Here is a 16,857-nt window from a genome sequence, read left to right as displayed (position 1 = left end):
GCGCCTGGGTGGCTCAGTCACTTAAGTGGCCGACTCTTGATTTCAGCTCGTGATCTCATGGTTGGGATATTCTCTCTATATATATCAAATAAATAAACAAAATCTTAAAAAAAAAAAAAAAAGGAAGAAAGAAATTTCCCAAATCTCGAGTGACTATTGGTGTCTTAACACAGGAGCTTTTTATATTTGTCTCGTAACAAGCCGTGCAGGCGGTTTGTTCTGCCATTCTGCATCTCTTCAGATGACAGAGTCAGTATGATCGTAGGCCAAAGACCCAGTCTGTCACCAGTGGACACCTGTTCATTCGTGGCTGGTCTTAAAGGGCAGACTAGGTTATGAAGCTGGATGACCAGAGTTTGAAGAACTCTGAGAGAATGAGGGTAGTGTTTTTCAGAGGAAGCTGAGGGTAAATTCTTTGTGATGTAAATTACCGCATTATTTGTACACCCACTGTCCATTTAAATGATACAATTTTTGTACGTTAGATTTTCCGAAACCAGGTTACAGAAGTAATTTCACCTGTTTTACTTCATATTCAAAGTGCGCGTGTGTGGGTGTGTGAAGGTTCATTTGAAGGGCTCACAGGATACCCACTCTTTGTGTGGACCTCTATAAGATGGTTTTTGTAAGCAGATCATCACTGACAACTTCCTTGATTCCAATGTAAAATTAAACAAGTGGGAAAATATCTCCCAGTCCCCTCAAAGAACACACTTGCTTGGTTTGAAGAAGGCAAATTATAATGAAACTCAAAACTATGGTATGTGGTAAAATCCCATTTTTCTGCTTTCCGCCTGTTCTTTTTGAAACCAGAGTGTGTATTGTTTCACACATCCTTAACCAAGTAGTCATTTTCTCCTAGCTGGGAGTGGATGATAATTCTGTTCTAGAAATACTTCTACAACTATCCCCTCTCACTCTGAAGCTCCCAGGTAGATAAACAATAATTTGTTTTTTTGTGTTTTTTGGTTTTTTTAATTTATTTAACAGAGGGAAAGAGAGTACAACCAGGGGGAGCAGGAGAGGGAGAAGCAGGCCTCCTGCTGAGCAGGGAGCCTGATGCGGGGCTCGATCCCAGGACCCTGGGATCGTGACCTGAGCTGAAGGAAGACACTTAACCAACGGAGCCCCCCAGGTGCCCCAATAGTAGTTTGATCTATGCTAAAAATAGACCACTCTAAGAAATGATCAGAATAAATAGTAGAAAATACTTCTCTGAGCTGTAAGATTTCAGTAGTTCAATAAATACCAGCATTCCCACTCCTGCGAAGTCAGCCCTTTAATAAAGAAGCTAGAGCTGTATTCCCAACGCTTTAAATCATCAATGCTATTAGAACCAGAATGGAGAAGCTTCAGGTGGTCATGGTTGGTTTTTCATCCTGCCTTACACGTTAGCAAAGTAATCCCATCCCAGTTTGTATTTTTCAAGCGTAAATTCTCTGAATCTTGGAAGGGGAATTTGCTGTCACCATAGCGCATCTCTTCCAGCTCTCTCCTCTGGAAATTGTGCAGCACTGACCTGGTAAAGGCAGAGAAAGTGACAGCCCGGAACCAAGCTGGAAGCTGATGTAATCAGCTCTGAACTAAAGATTCAGTTCCCTTTTTAGGTCACAGCATTCACTTCAGGGAAAATAATAAAATTTGTTTCTGTTCAACTTTGTCATTCATTCTCTCATATTTGATCCTGTCCTCTTTTAATTAGGTAAATAAAAATCCTGTCATAATCCCCTTCCCGTGCCCATCAGTCTGCTCCGGTTCTAGAGTTCTTTTAAGAATTGATTTAGGCTTGTGCTTATCATGGAAATTAAACCCTTAATGAAAGATCCTGGTAACAGATTCTAAATAATTGAGTGACCTACGTGCCCAGTAGCTTTTCCCTCTAAGGAGCCAGGGGATCTAGTTTCGTTAAAATCTTTGTCCAGGACTCCTTCAGCATGAAGTTGCGATTTACTGGAATGATTTTTTTTTAAGAATAGAATTTTTAAAACAGGTACAGACTGAAGTTTTTGTGTCAGTTAATGATTCTTTATTCTGACTGGTGCTCGTGGAAGAAGGAGGAGAACTGGATTCATTAGTTTTCTATTGTTTTCAAGCAAGAAAACACTGCATTTCTAGAAGGTGTCTGCTGTGGGGATTTGCTTGGTTGTCGGCGCAGCTCGCTACCTACTTGGTAGAGGAGCAGAGGGTTGCTGGAGTCCCTCTTGTAAGGCCCTCCTGCGTCCACACATGCTGCCTGCAAGGGATGGAGCTCAGGAGCCCGTAAAGGGTAAGGTCCCAACCCTCGCATTTAGGCCCTCTGCGCCCTGTATCAGCTGGTACCATCTTAAAGATGCTCTTAAATAGATGTGTAAGGGCGCAGAAGTTTTACAGATATTCGTTGGCCCTTAACCTTCATTTCACAGCTAGTCATTGAATGAAATTAGAAAGCTCTGTCTTAAAAGCCTCGTCCCCGTTTTCTTGGTCTTAAATTTTGCCAATCTGAGTCCCAGTATCCTACTCTAAATACACTCCCACCCCATCGCGCAGTCCCCCGATGAAGCTCTTAAACAGCCTTGTAGGCCTCTTGCAGGGATCTTGCTGATGAGCGCGCCGGCCAGTGCAGCAGGGACAGTGGGCCCGAGCAGGCTGGTCCTTAACACCTGGCTTCAGGAGCGGGGCTGGACTCCATGTGCCTGCGCAGGTGCTTGGCAAAGTCCACCTGGGTCTGGGATAAGACCTGGTTGATGATGGTCTTTGGCAGCCATCCCTAGAGTAGAAGAAGAATTTGGTCATCTTGTGGGTGATGTTCCACTGTGGACACCTCTCTACCCTATCGCAAACATGGGTTGCTCAGTGCTTGGTTTTGCTGCTCTGTTAATGGGCACAACCTTGGGGTTGACCAGGAGGACTGTGTTACTGCTCTCCTGTCCTGACAGTGTAAGTAGCACAGAGCTGCCCTCTTCCCAGCCGTGTGACCCTGAGTTAGCAACCGGATCTTGTAGGCCTGTTTCCTTCTTTCCAAATTGGTAACTGCAGAGCTGAAGTTTGACACAAGAGGTAAAAGGGAGGGGCTGTTACAGGCTTTTGACTTGATGGAATAGCAGGCCATTACTCAAGCTTCTTCCCTCCAACAATCTGTCTCAATATGGAAGAGGATTTTTCCTGGTCCTTGAGGGGTAATGTGGGAGGGTAGGAGCCAGTTTTCCTCCCCACCGCCTACCCACTGAGCCGTCTTGTGCCCCTCACCTTGAGGTCAATGCTGAGCAGCCAGGTGAGTTTGGTCTTTGAGGGACTTTCAGCCAGGGGACGGAGCACCATGCACGTGGGACCATGCTCCCCTCTGGCAAATGAAGAGAAGTCTAGTCAGGAGGACCGTGCAGAAGTCTTTATGCTGACCAGTTACACTAGCCACACTTCCCTATTACCTTGCCTTTTCCAAATACTTTTTGCCAAGGGTGATATTAACGGTTGGCCTGGTTACCATCTCAGCAGAACAAATGCTGGTTGGAGCTGGAGCCTGGGGGCCTCCTGTGGTGTCTAAGTTACCGATGCCAGAGAAAGGGCCAAGGGCGGTGGCTGGGGCCCCTGGGAAACTGAGCTAGCAGCTGTGTTCTAAGTGGTGTGGATGACATTTTAATCAACAGTACGGTCGTATCTGAGCATACGAGCTAAACCTCAGCCCTGCCTGATGTTTTAGAAAATTACTAAGGTGCTTAAACTTCCTGGGAAGGTCAGGACACACTGGCTAATAAGTAGGGCCAAACTTGGCTTCCTCCCTGCTATGGAAAAACCGTATTTCTGTGTAAAAGGAAGGTGAAGGTGGGACCAAGGACTGGTTTCTTGGAGCTGAGGCTTCATCACATACTTGGCGGTGCGTGCCCACGAGCCTCTGTTAGGAAAGGGACGTTTGGAGCGATTGCCAGTATTACCTGATGACACCTTTCTGCTCGGGCATCTCCCCGAAGCGTGTGGCCATGCCAGCCAGCACGCAGGTGGAGCCTCGGCGCTTGGCACAGCGCACGCTCACGAAGTCCCGGGGCCCCACCAGGTTTCCTGCTGCTTCTGCAGCCAACTCGTGGGTGATGACGGTGTCTTTTCCAATCTTCTGCAGGACCTACCAGGCCACAGGGAGCCAGAGTCATGACTCAGCCAGTGCTGGGGCTAAGGCACCACCCACAGCTTGCAGCCTTGATGGCGCACCTTTCAGACCCAGCTCCTGTGGGTTCCTGCCCCCCACACACACACCCGGACTCTCCTCACCTTGATCTCCTTGACATTCGGGTTCCACTCTCCCATTGCTTCCATGCGTTCCACGAGCTCTTCATAAAGCCTCTCCATGGGCTGGTCCACCACCACCTCCAGGCGGAATACCTTGCCCACATCTGGGACCACTTTACTCAGCACTTTGTCCCCATTCGTCTGTCGGGGAGAAAAAAGGAGCTTCGGGATAAAGGTTGGAGAAAACTCTCCCTCGGCTTAGAGCACATAGACGGGCAAGGCAGGCAAGGCAGGAAGGGAAGCGGCACAGAGAACTCTTAAGCTAATCACGAAGAAGCCTCCCATTCCTTCTGATTAAAACAGTTGGTATTCTTTCCTGCCCCAAGCCTCGAACCTCTGCCGAAGCCTGAGAGGTGACCTACCCGCTCCTGGACCCTTTCTTCTTGGTGGTAAGCGTGGATGGGTGTGGGTAGGCCCCCCTGAAAAGGACCCCACTTGACCTCAGAAGTGCAAAGTTGCTGAGCGAGACAAACCCGGGAGTGGGAAAGTCTGGTCTACGACCAGCTAATCACACACGGTGTCGGCTGCGGGCTTAAAGGTGTTTTCAGTCCAATACCTCCGTTTATGCCAGAAGGCTGTAGGCCCGGAGACCCTTAGCCTAAGGGCATTGCTGGGCCTACATCCCACATCTCCCAACTCCCAAACCAGTAGTCTGCTAACTCAACTTGGAGAAGGAACGGGTTTACCCGAACTGAGGGCACTAGGCAGCATGGAAGCTTCTGGATGAAGGCAGAACCACCAGAGTCTCAGTAGAGCCTGTGGCCTCAAACATGCGCCTGTTACAGGTTCCCAGTCACAGAGCGGTGCTCAGGAGCCGGGAAACCCAGAAGGCCGCGGCCCTGTGTTCTCGCCCAGCCCTGTTGCGGCTGAGCCCGGGTCAGCTCCACCAGCTCAGCCGCGGGAGGGCCCCCGGCACCAGCACCTCTGACCCCGGGTGCTGAGGGCCTCTCACGCACGCAGAACCCCCGCTGCATGCTCCCTGCCAGGCTGGGTGTACAATGCGTCTGGAGGGTAGCGAAGGATCCAGGAACAGCGTTTCTCAAGCATGAGTCCCCAGAATGTCTTTGATGGGCAAAGGGAGTATCTGAGGAGGTGTTCTTGGGAAGGAGAATTTTCGAATTGAAACTACTCGCTACATGAGGCAGGAATTCTGAGGCCTTGAGGATGGCGGTGGAACAGTGAGGAACGTGGGTTCCTCCAGGCCCAGCTTACCTGCTGGTTCTCCTGCTTCCAGCCCTCCTGGTTGCTGAGGATGCCCAGGGCCTTCTGCATGGCCTCCTCCCCCTGCCGGATGTAGGCCAGCTCCTGGTCGCTGTAGAGGGTGTCTTCCAGCCGAGAGCCTGGATACAGGGCCAAAGAGAGACCGGGCTTGCTTCTGTTTCCCTGCCCACCCCCAGCCTCCATCCCTTCAATCTGGGTCTGCTCATTCCTCTCAAGAGCCAAGACCAAAGCCATAGGGCGGGCCTGCAGGCGAGGTTAGACACACTGCTGACAGGGGCTCTGGCCTGGGGGCACTCGGTCCCACCCCCTCAAAGTGAGTGAGAAAGGCCAGCGTAGGTTAGGGGGAGGCGGGGGTGCGGGACGGAGCCAGGGCAGCGCGCCCAAGCTGGCGCCCCACACCCCAGAGCCTCCGGGCCGCTGGCACGAGCCCAGAAGCCTTAGCGCTTACCAAGCAGAGAGCTCCGACGCCGAACCTGGTTAATCCACGCGCCTGGGGTCGGGCCCCCCAGCGCCCTGCGGTTCAGCTCCTGGCCGATGGCCAGCACAGCTTGGTGCCTCAGCCCTGCGGAGAGCGGAGGGAATTAGGATGAGAGATCCCCCTAGAGCGGGACCATTGCACGCCTTCATCTTGCCACAGATGAGGAAACCCTGGGAGAGGGAGGTGACTTGCTCAGGAACACGGATCCCTGGTGGGGACCCGAACTAGAGCCCGGTCCTCTCCCAGTCCAGGGCCGTTACTCTCTGCCAGGCTGCCTCCTGGGCCCAGAGTCCACCTTCCATCTGGGCTAGCCAGGCCCAGTCCTGCCTGGAGGCGGGGGCTGTACAGAAGCCCGCTGAAGTTTCCTTCTCGAAAGAGAGAGAAGCTTAGTTCAGCTAGAAAAAATCTGGAGGAGGAGGAGTAAATACCCCCATCCCCTGTAGTCTGTGTGGCTGTCAGCAGCTGGGGTCCTTTGCAGGAGTAACTGCTCAGCGTGGCCCCGGGGGGGCCCTGGGGGCAGAGCACGGGGAGTCTTGCTGATCTAGCAAAAACGGCCCCACTGCTGGTACAGGTCTTCCAAGCATGGCTTCCATCTAAATGGAAGCCAGTTCCACCCAGTGTAATCGGAAAGCACTTTAGATTGGTTTGTGTACCCTTCAGTGACTACAGCGGATTGACTCAGATGAACTTGGGTCCTGATTAGCTCTACAAAATCGGACTTGGGTAGCTGGTTCTGCCTCCTTGTTGTACAATGATAACCAGACTTCCAGCTGCACCCACTTTCTCTCTTCACTTGGCTCTTCTCTGCAACCCCTCCACCCCCGCCATGTCTCAGGCTTGCCAACCCTGCCCGCTGGACTCCAGGCTCCCTCCCACCCCTGCCCTGTGGCTCGGTCTTTCCCGGTACCCTTGGTGCCAATCCAGGCAAAGCCAGAAGAGCTCAAGAAAGATTGGAGCCCCGGAGAGAAGGGCAGAAGTGACAGAATCCAGAAGGGGCACAGGTATCTTCATAGCCAGCCCCACTGTTCACATGGGAAAAGAGAGGTCCAGAAGGGAAGAGACTCGTGCGGGCTCCCCCCACAAGAGGCCAAGTGGGGTCAGCGCCTGAGTGGCCCGGCCCCCAGCCCTGCATGTCCACACTGCCGCAGTGCCCGGGGCTCCGCGCGGGCCGCCCCCTGGCCCGGGAACTCACCCTTCATGTTGCGCACGTGTCTGTAGGAGCTCCCAGCACACAGCTTGAATGTGGCTAGAAGCATGGTGTCCAGGCAGTGGGGACAGGCAGGGGAGCAGTGCTGAGGCCACTGCAGCCGTTGCCTCTGCTCTCAAGGGTGGCTTCTTCCTTCCCCCCTTTCCCCGAGCCTGTCAAGGTCTGCCTCTGGGTCCTGCCTCGGTGGCCGCGGACCGGCCGGGTGCTCCGCTGCTTAAATGCCCCCGGCTGAAGGCTGTACTTCAGCATCCGGAGATAAAAAAAGCCATCACTCCCTGCGCGAAGGAAGGGGTCAAGGGTAGAGGGATTGCCTCACACCGCGGTTTGCGGGGAGCCTGGTGGAGGCGGGCGCACAGAAAGGAGCAGGGGACGGAGGGGGGAGAAGCAGCAGCGGCTGAAGTCCAGGCGGTTTGGAAGAAAGCATACACCATCCCATGGGTTTTCAAACAGCATGTGGGGTGCTGTTTAAAATGCAGATTTCTGGGGCGCCTGGGTGGCTCAGTCGGTTAAGTGTCTGCCTTTGGCTCAGGTCATGATCCCGGGGTCCTGGGATCGAGCCCTGCATCGGGCTCCCCTGCCTAGCAGGGTACCTGCTTCTCCCTCTGCCTCTGCTGCTCCCCCTGCTTGTGCTCTCTCTGACAAAGAAATAAAAATCTTGAAAATAAATAAATAAAATATAGATTTCTGGCTCTCAGCCTCAGATACTCTAGATTTAACAGGTCTAGGATTAAGGCTCTAAAACTTTATCTAAAAAAAATTCCCAGGTGGTTGCCATGCAGGTATCCTGTGAACTGCACGCTACTCTTCGAGAAGCAATGCCCCGGTCTCTGATGAAATCTTTTCCCTTTAAGACTGAACTTGGGGGGCGCCTGGGTGGCACAGCGGTTAAGCGTCTGCCTTCGGCTCAGGGCGTGATCCCGGCGTTGTGGGATCGAGCCCCACATCAGGCTCCTCTGCTATGACCCTGCTTCTTCCTCTCCCACTCCCCCTGCTTGTGTTCCCTCTCTCGCTGGCTGTCTCTCTCTGTCAAATAAATAAATAAAATCTTTAAAAAAAAAAGACTGAACTTGGGGTTGCTTTTAAGCTAGATTCACCAGGCAAGAATATCAGGGGGCAAGAGAATCACACTAGTGTGGCCCCTGGCCCAGGGCCTGCCTTCCTTGTGAGAGAGTTCTGTGTCCTGTCACCACTGCCCAGAGGCAGGGAGGGAAGGCTGAGAAAGTGGGGAGCAGTAGCAGACCCCCACTGGCTCCTGCTGTCTCCGTCACTACAGAAGGGGTGAAAGGAATAGGACCCGCTCAGAGCTGGCCGGTGCCCAGAGCTCAGAACCCAGTGAGTCCCACCCCCCCCGCCCCCCCCCCCCGCCATCAACCCCTCATGAGGAGTGGGAAGGGTCCAGCGATCCAGGGGCCCTTGTCCTGGGCTCCTCTCTGAGCAGTGGCTGCTTGGAGGTGCCCTGGCCCATTTCTCGAGGCCCACTGTGGGCCCTCTTCCTCTGGGAAGCCTTCCTTGACCACCCTCACCTTCTGGAATGGCTTGTTCCTCTGTCTCACACTGTTATCGTCACTACCACGGGAGGGGGACATCACTTTGGTCCCGATTTGTATAATGGCTCTGGTATGTTTGCTTGTCTCTTCCATGGGACTGTTTCTCCCTGAGGCGGGCGCCGTGCCCACTTGCCCCCCGCCCCCCCCCCCCCGCGCTCAGCTCCAGGCAGGGCACAGAGCAGCCTCTGGCTCCTTCTCCGTGGGTGACCAGCTGGGCAGGGTGGGGGTGTAGGTATGTCTTCGGCTTAGGAAACAAGCCTGTAGGCAGAGTCCGGGGGAAGACAGCACCGAAGGGAGAGGCCTGTGGGAGCCGTGGGGCCTGAACCTTGCACGGCTGGAAGAGAGGGTGCCGAGGGCACGCTGAGAGGGCTGGATGGATACCAGCTGCCCCAGCTTCTCCTCCCCGCGGGGACACGTGCGCCCTCAAGCACATGCGCCCCTCCGTGCAGGTGGCGGCGAGCGGGAGGGGGTTATGATGGGGCGGGCCATGCAGATAACGTTCAAGGCCGTGCTGCGGCCACCCTGGGGAGCGGGACCAGGAGAGGGGAGGAGCTGGGGTGGGGAGACTGCGGCCGAAGCGCACATCTGCTGCTGATGTCAGAGCTGCCACTGACTCAGGGAGGGCTGCTGGTGACCTCCCCCAAGGCCAAGGCCCTGTCTTCCCTTCCTCATGGTTTCCAGGACCAGTGGGTAGTTAACTCTCGCTGTCCCTCTGAGCAGTAAGGTGGGGAGATGGGTCAGAACTTCCTGTGGCTCTGGACGTCATCTGTATCTGGCTCTGCTTTGGGGGGAGGGCAGAGCCCCCGAGGGAGGACACTGGGTGGACAAGGCAGGCCAGGGAGAAAGGTCACCGAGGTCCGGCTCAGAGGGAGAGTGGGAGAGAGGCAGGGCTTGGAAGCACTCGTGTCTTTAGCACCCTCTTGTTGAGTGTCCGCTGTGCGGCTGTGCCTTTGCGAGGGAAAATGAACCATGGGCCCCAGGAGGAGAGCAGGGGAGCCGAGGATGAGTTTGGAAGTACGGGTGTGTGTGTGTGTGTGTGTGTGTGTGTGTGTGTGTGTGTAAAACCTCACCACACAGAGGGGGGGCAGGGGCGCCTGGGTGGCTTGGTCGGTGAAGCGACTGCCTTTGGCTCAGGTCATGATCCTGGAGTCCCAGGATCGAGGCCCTCATCAGGCTCCCTGCTCAGCTGGGAGTCTGCTTCTCCCTCTGACCCTCCCCCCTCTCATGCTCTCTCTCTCTCATTCTCTCTCTCTCAAATAAATAAATAAAATAAAGAAACATAACACAGCGGGAGAGCAGAGTGGGGAGGAAGGCCTCTGGGAGGAAGGGACCTTCCAGCTAAGGGTGGAAAGTGCAGTTAGGAGTTGCTGGGTTTGAGATCAAGGATGGGGTGCAGGGGTTTGGGAAACGATCCGAGGGTTGCTCAGTAGCAGGTTGTAGGGAGTGCGGGGAGGTGGAGTACCAAGGGGGTACACGGGAAGATACCCCTGCAGGGAACTGAGCTGTCTGCCCCCCTCTTGTGCACGGGGCATGGCCACCCACCTGTGGTCCCCCGGGGCTGGGGAGTAGAGGACGTGCGGCTGTCACACCGCAGCGGGCTCCCAGGCCCCCGTCTGCCTCTTGCTTCGTGATTGCCAGCCGCTCACTTCTTCCGTCTGAACTCCCCGATCTGTGAACGGGGGTATGTCTTCCTCTTCTATTCCTTTGTGGGACCCTCTCAAGGTGGTGAGAAGGCTGCCGTCAGGTGACAATGCATCAGGAGCCCACAAAAGAAAGTCCAGACTTCTTAGCCCAGGCTCCGGGTCCTCCAGTGTCTCCCCGCCCCGGCCCGCGCTGTCTTCTCCAGAGCCTGCGGGCTGTCTGCCCCGTGCGCCCCTTCTCTGCGTCCAGATAGCGGAGCATCGCCTACCCTCAAGGCTTCCCTTTGGGCCCCACCTCGCTCTGCTCTTTAACTAGAATTCAATACTTTTTCCTTTGGGCCCCCTTGATAGCCGTGTATCACAGTATCGGTAAGACGACTGTCCCTCCTGCCCCTCCCTCCCACATCCCCCTTTCTTAAAAGACTGCTATTTTATTTTTTGTTTTGTTTTTATTTGTTTTTATTTTATTTATTTATTTTTTAAAGATTTTATTTATTTATTCGACAGAGATAGAGACAGCCAGCGAGAGAGGGAACACAAGCAGGGGGAGTGGGAGAGGAAGAAGCAGGCTCATAGTGGAAGAGCCTGATGTGGGGCTCGATCCCACAACGCCGGGATCACGCCCTGAGCCGAAGGCAGATGCTTAACCTACTGAGCCACCCAGGTGCTCTGGTACAGAGGTTTTTAATATATCCCCTGTCCCCACACATGCAGGCCCCCCCTTTTTGCAAGTCTGTAAGCTCCATAAGGACCTGGAAACTCCCCGAGAACTTGGATCCTTGGCAAGTTCTTGAATCCCCAGCGCTTAGCACAGTGCTAGATAATTCCTAGATACTTCATCAATGTTTAATAAATGATTGGAAAGTATGGAGCCTGGTACTTTGCCGATTCTCAGTAAACACTGATTTTCTTCCATCTCTTAAGGGTGGTCAGCCTGGAGGTGAGGGCTGTCTCTGGACTGCTTATAAGGGTATATGCTTATTTAGGATTGAAAAATGCAGTGTTTCCCTCCCAAGGTGTCATTGTGAGAAGGTGGCAGAAAGTTAAGGCACGTTTGACTCATTGGGCTTGAGGTAATTATGGATTACCTCCCTTTAGAGTACATTTTATGTTGTCAGTATCTTAATTCCTTAACCCGAGTTGGTCACCATTATTTCACAAGGCATCCTTAGTTGTACAAAGTATCAGTTCATGGAGGGTATGGAGTCTGTCCCAAGAGTCTGGCACACGTCAGGGATTCAGCAGGTGGCAGGAGCTGGCACTGAGCACATGTTCTGGCCCAGGCACTACTGCAAGCTCTACGCAGACTAACTCACCTTACCCTTACAAACACCACCCAAGGAGTTGGTACTATTCGTATGCCGGTCTTACAGATGAGGAAATTGAGGCATTGAGCTAAGCAGCTTGACCAACCTCAGACAGCTAGGAAGAAGCCAGGCAGTCTAGTCTGTACTCTTGGTTACACAGCTAAACCTTTAAAAATCTCGTGTTTCTGGGGGCACCTGGGTGGTGAAGTCGGGAGAGTGTCCGACTCTTGGTTTCTGCTCAGGTCATGATCTCAGGGTTGTGAGATTGAGCCCTGAGTCGGGCTCCATGCTCCATGGGGAGTCTGCTTGAGATCCTCTCTCCCTCTCCCTCAGCCCATCCTGCTCATGCCCTCCCTCTCCTTCAAAAGCAGATAAATAAATCTTTTTTAAAAGCATTTTATTATTTATTTGTTTATTTTGCTTTCGCACACACATATATATATTTAATTCAGTTAGCCAACATACAGCACATCATTAGTTTTTGATGTAATGGTCAATGATTCATTAGTTGTGTATAACTGGATAAGTAAATCTTTAAAAAAACCTCATGTTTCTCTCTGGAAACTGGGGCCAAGAGTTGTCTCATAGCCTGTCAATCCTGGCATCTAGTAGCCATTCAACAAGCTTAGGGTGATGAATGACTCAGATTATATTCGTTTCTTGTTCCCCCTTCTCTCTCCATGTCTGCAGGCGAGCCAGGCTTTGGGTCTCCTTGCCCAGAGATTTGGGCAGGGAGCACAGAGCTTTCTGCCTTTTGGAACAGCTTAAACCAGAAGAGCAAACTGAAGGTGGGTGAGCTGAGTTTAACCTATCAGATTTTTTTTTTTGGTACAGTATTTTAAGAAAATTTTGTTTTGGGGCGCCTGGGTAGTGCAGTCGTTAAGTGTCTGGCTTTGGCTCAGGGCGTGATCCCGGCGTTCCGGGATCGAGTCCCCACATCGGGCTCCTCCTCTGGGAGCCTGCTTCTTCCTCTCCCTCTCCCTCTCCCCTGCTGTGTTCCCTCTCTCGCTGGCTGTCTCTCTGTCACATAAATAAATAAAATCTTAAAAAAAAAAAAAGTTAAAAAAAAAAAAAGAAAATTTTGTTTTAGTTGCCAACATTCGCTACAGCAACAGCAAACAGATTGTGGTTGCCAGGGGCCGGGAAGGAGGGAGAAGTTAATTCAAAGGGGCAGGAGCGGTGGGCACATAACCGTATGCAGTTGTTCACTCAGGGAGCTGTGGACTGAAAGGGGGGATTTTACTGTGTATAAATTATATGCCAAATAAGATCTGGTCTTAGAGATAAATTCCCAGGCCCTCTGCACATCTGACCTTGAGATACACTGAGCCCTCGCTCTTCCTTTTTGTCCTTGCTACGGGCTAGCTGGTTGCCCAGAGCGGCGGCCTCTGAGGCCATGCCCAGCCAAGGGACGGCAACCGCTGAGTGGCTGCAGTTAGGAAAAACATCTTTTTAAAGAAGATTTTATTTATTTATTTGAGAGAGAGAGAGAGAGAGCAAGCATGAGAGGGGGGAGGGTCAGAGGGAGAAGCAGACTCCCTGCAGAGCAGAGGCCCCCCACCCCCACCCCCCATGGGGGACTCGATCCTGGGACTCCCAGAACATGACCTGAGCTGAAGGGAGACGCGTAACCAACGGAGCCACCCAGGCGCCAGGAAAAACATTTTTTTTTTTTTTAAAAAGGAGAATGGGTACAATATAGGCTGACAGGGGGGAAAGAGGCAAAGCGGTGAAATGAGACAGGAAAGAACTTGATTTCATCTTCTGCTTCCAGGGAGCCCAGGCAGAACCCGGGGAGGAGACAGGTAGGGGCGTCCTAACCAAGGTGAACCCACCCAGAGGAACATCAGATATGCTCCATTTTCTAGAGCTGGTTGCCTGATTCAGGCTAGAGGATCTTGGGAAGGGGAGAGGAAAAGTTACTTCCGATCTTGGTTCGCTTAACTGGACACCAGACCCGCTCAGTTAGAAGCCGGCTCTTCTCTCCTTACGGGGAGGGGTGGCGCTGGAGGGCGATCCGCCAGATGGGGGTGGGGCACCGCAGCTGGGAGGGAACCGGGCTGAGAAGTAGGTTCTTTCCTTCCAAGTTTCCTTGACAAGTTCTCCCCCGCCCCCACGCACATGTTTCCCTGGGATGCTCTTCCTGACATTTTTACACCAAGTATCTCCACTCCCCACACCTGGGGGTCTGTGGTCTGCGGTGAAGGCCGCCTGGAGTAAGGGCACATCCCGTTCAGCAGAAGGATCTCTACCAATTACTCCTGTTGTGCTCAGAAGGTCCAGTTCACGTTCAGTCTCACCGGCAACAACCTGACCTCTCTTGCATGTAAGGTACAGTCGACCCTTGAACAACATGCGTTCCAAGCGCGCAGGCACGCTCGCATGCGGTTATTTTGATAAATACGGTATAGTTCCGTAAACGCGTTGCTCTTATGATTTTTTTTAAAGATTTCAGAGAGGTGGGGAGAGGTGGGGCAGAGGGAGAGGGAGAGAGAATTCTCAAGAAGATTCCTTGCTGAGCGTGCCGAGCCCACAACATAGGGCTCAATCCCAGTGCAGGGCTGGATCACAGGACCCTGAGATCTTGACCTGAGCAGAAACCAAGAACTGGAGGCTTAACTGACGGAGCCCCCAGGCGCCCCCCCCTTATGATTTTTTTAGTAACATTTTCTCTAGCCTACTTTATTGCAAGCATACACTATATATAATACATATGACATACAAAATATGTGTTAATCAAATGTTTATTTTAAATATTTTATTTATTTGACACAGAGAGAGAATGAGAGCGAGCACAAGCAGGGGAGTGGCACAGGGAGAGGGAGAAGCAGGCTCCTGCTGAGCAGGGAGCCTGATGCGGGGCTCAATCAATCCCAGGACCCCGAGATCATGACCTGAGCCGAAGGCAGACGCTCAACCGACTGAGCCACCCAGGTGCCCCTGTGTTACTCAGTTGTTTATGTTATTGGTAAGGCTTTCAACCAAGAGTAGGCTCTTGGTGAAGTTCTGGGGGGAGTCAGAAGTTACATGGGGATTTTTGACTGTGTAGGGTGGCCAGTGTCCCCAACCCCTGCATTGTTCAAGAGTCAGCTTTAGGAACCAATTGCACTGGTAGAGCGTGTGTGTATGTGAGCTTTTATCACGGAGGACATTCCTGCTCAGCTCATATTAACTCCAAGGTGACCGCTCAGACTCCTCTCTGCTGCTGCTCTTCCCTCGATTACTAGCAGGCTTGGTTTTCTCGTAAAACTGGAGGACTGTGTGAGCACTGGGGTGTCGGCCTGCAGCATCTCTGGCCAGGTTGCCTTCTCTGTACCTCACTGGGCATCCTGACTCCTGATGGGACAGGAAGTTGGATGGTGCTGCTCTCTCGCTGCCTCTTGAAAGGTGAGAAATGCCCCACGAATACATATATACATATAGCTTGTTTTGGGGGAGAATGGGGATGTGGAGCTGTTCGTTAACTGCCCCTTCTCTGGTATTTTCTTGCCTGGTATGATTCCTGGGATTGACTCGAGCCGTGCAGTGCTGCCATGGATCTCATGTCTGGTGGAGACTAGAGGGTGCCCGGTGTGTCTGCTCTCTGTACGGCCACTGCCTGAACCTGCCAGCCTCTACTCTCGCGAGCAGAACGAGACCACTTTCCAGCCATCCTCACCCGTGTGACACCTCTGGGATTCACGCGCACTTGGCTTCCCTGAAAAGCCCTGCACGACGGACAGTGTGAGACTTTCTAGCTCTACTCGGTATCCAGGGCCTGTTAGGAGTTTATCAGAGCTGGGAGAAGACTCTGGTTTGTTTATTTGAGAGAGAGAGAGAGAGAGAGAGAGAGAGGAGTGGGTGGAGGAAGACTCCCCGCTGAGCAGGGAGCCCGATGTGGGGCTCGAGCCCAGGACTGAGCCACCCAGACACCCCCAGGCTGTGGTTTAAATGAGCTAAGAGCATGTAATATAAGGTCAAGAGCCAAGGAAAGGGAAAAAGAACAGCTGGAAGAGAAAGAGATATGCTTCTGTACTCAATGTTATCAGAATAAAGATGGACGGGAAAGGGGCTTTGGTAGATCGTCCTTATTTGTCTCCCTAGAAAGCGGTCTCATGGGAACCGCTATTGGAAGAAACTATTAAAGATAATAGAAAAGTGTATACTGAGGTGGAGTCTGAAATCTAATGATAGAAGAGAATGCCAGCAATGGTCCAGGGAAAAAGCACCGAATTTTAGTATCGGCACAAAGGCTGGGCTGGGCAGAGCTGAGGGTGAGCCATTGCGCACAGCAGCGTGGAGAAGGGAGGAAAGCAGCAGTCCGGTTTCACCCTTTGGGTCTAATTCTTAGCTGCTGCCTGGGTGACAAAGGTCAGAAAGCAATGATCAAAACTTGCTTAGGCTGGGAAATTCTATTGTGGAAATGAAGTCCCCTTTCCTTATAAACCGTAACTCTTATTATTGCATTTGGAATTGTTTGAAGGAGGTTGGAAAAAACAAGATACCAAATAGTGAACCAAATTTCTCGAAGGTGTCAGATGTTCTGAAACCATGGTGCTCAGGAAAATGAATGTAATCTTGCTCACTCGCAGTATCTTCTTATAGTTAAAGTGACACCTGCTTTTCAAAGGTGGGTGATGGGTCTTGTCCCTTCTGTGTGTTAACTTTAGTAAAGTGCTGGATCTCATGGGGACGTAGTCTGGAGCAGCTGTTGGGGAAGGAGGAACAGCAAGTACACTTGTGATGCTGTTTCTCAAACCCAAGGCTTCTGCTCCCACTGGTAACTGCAAAACTTGGCTGCAAGCGCCTTCCTCCAGCTGAAAACGTGGATAGTGGAGAGGGGAGGACTTGCAAGATATTTAGGATGAAAATATTCCTTCATAAGTAACTGGCAACTTGGAAACTGTCACGGAAGGGAGAGATCCCAGTGGACAGCTTGTGCCTTTGACAGCAGAAACTCAATTTGGGGGGCGCATGGGTGGCTCAGCCATTAAGCGTCTGCCTTCGGCTCGGGTCATGATCCCAGGGTCCTGGGATCCAGCCCCGCATCAGGCTCCCTGCTCAGCGGGAAGCCTGCTTCTCCCTCTCCCTCTCCCCCGGCTTGTGTTCCCTCTGTCTCTCTCTCTCTGTCAAATAAATGAAATCTTTAAAAAACAAAACAAAACAAAACTCAATTTGGTCTATTCCCTGGAGGCAACTCAAACTTAGGAAATAATACGAG

General features: G+C 52.3%; 1 protein-coding gene across 1 annotated transcript; it reads right to left on the bottom strand.

Moving 5' to 3' along the window:
• Positions 1-1,965: 1,965 nt before the first annotated feature.
• On the bottom strand, positions 1,966-7,242 carry STAR (steroidogenic acute regulatory protein). Its single transcript, XM_026508342.4, has 7 exons — positions 7,149-7,242; positions 5,927-6,040; positions 5,470-5,597; positions 4,240-4,398; positions 3,909-4,093; positions 3,226-3,319; positions 1,966-2,746 (listed from the first exon to the last, which is right to left on the bottom strand). Exons 1-7 carry the CDS (start codon positions 7,210-7,212, stop codon positions 2,633-2,635), a joined length of 858 nt encoding a protein of 285 aa, XP_026364127.1. The 5' UTR covers positions 7,213-7,242; the 3' UTR covers positions 1,966-2,632.
• Positions 7,243-16,857: the final 9,615 nt, after the last annotated feature.

This window comes from Ursus arctos, unplaced genomic scaffold, assembly GCF_023065955.2.
Source record: "Ursus arctos isolate Adak ecotype North America unplaced genomic scaffold, UrsArc2.0 scaffold_27, whole genome shotgun sequence".
Classification (NCBI taxonomy): domain Eukaryota; kingdom Metazoa; phylum Chordata; class Mammalia; order Carnivora; family Ursidae; genus Ursus; species Ursus arctos.
Note: the sequence above shows the minus strand (reverse complement) of the source record. Positions and strands in the feature narration are given on the sequence as shown.

What these genes read in the sequence shown, in the direction of transcription:
- STAR (XM_026508342.4), bottom strand. Translation starts at nt 7,212, where the DNA reads ATGCTTCTAGCCACATTCAAGCTGTGTGCTGGGAGCTCCTACAGACAC. An exon ending in GGAAGCAGGAGAACCAGCAG is followed by an intron (nt 4,399 to 5,469) that starts GTAAGCTGGGCC and finishes TCTCCCCGACAG; the next exon opens with ACGAATGGGGACAAAGTGCT. An exon ending in GAGCAGAAAGGTGTCATCAG is followed by an intron (nt 3,320 to 3,908) that starts GTAATACTGGCA and finishes TTCATTTGCCAG; the next exon opens with AGGGGAGCATGGTCCCACGT.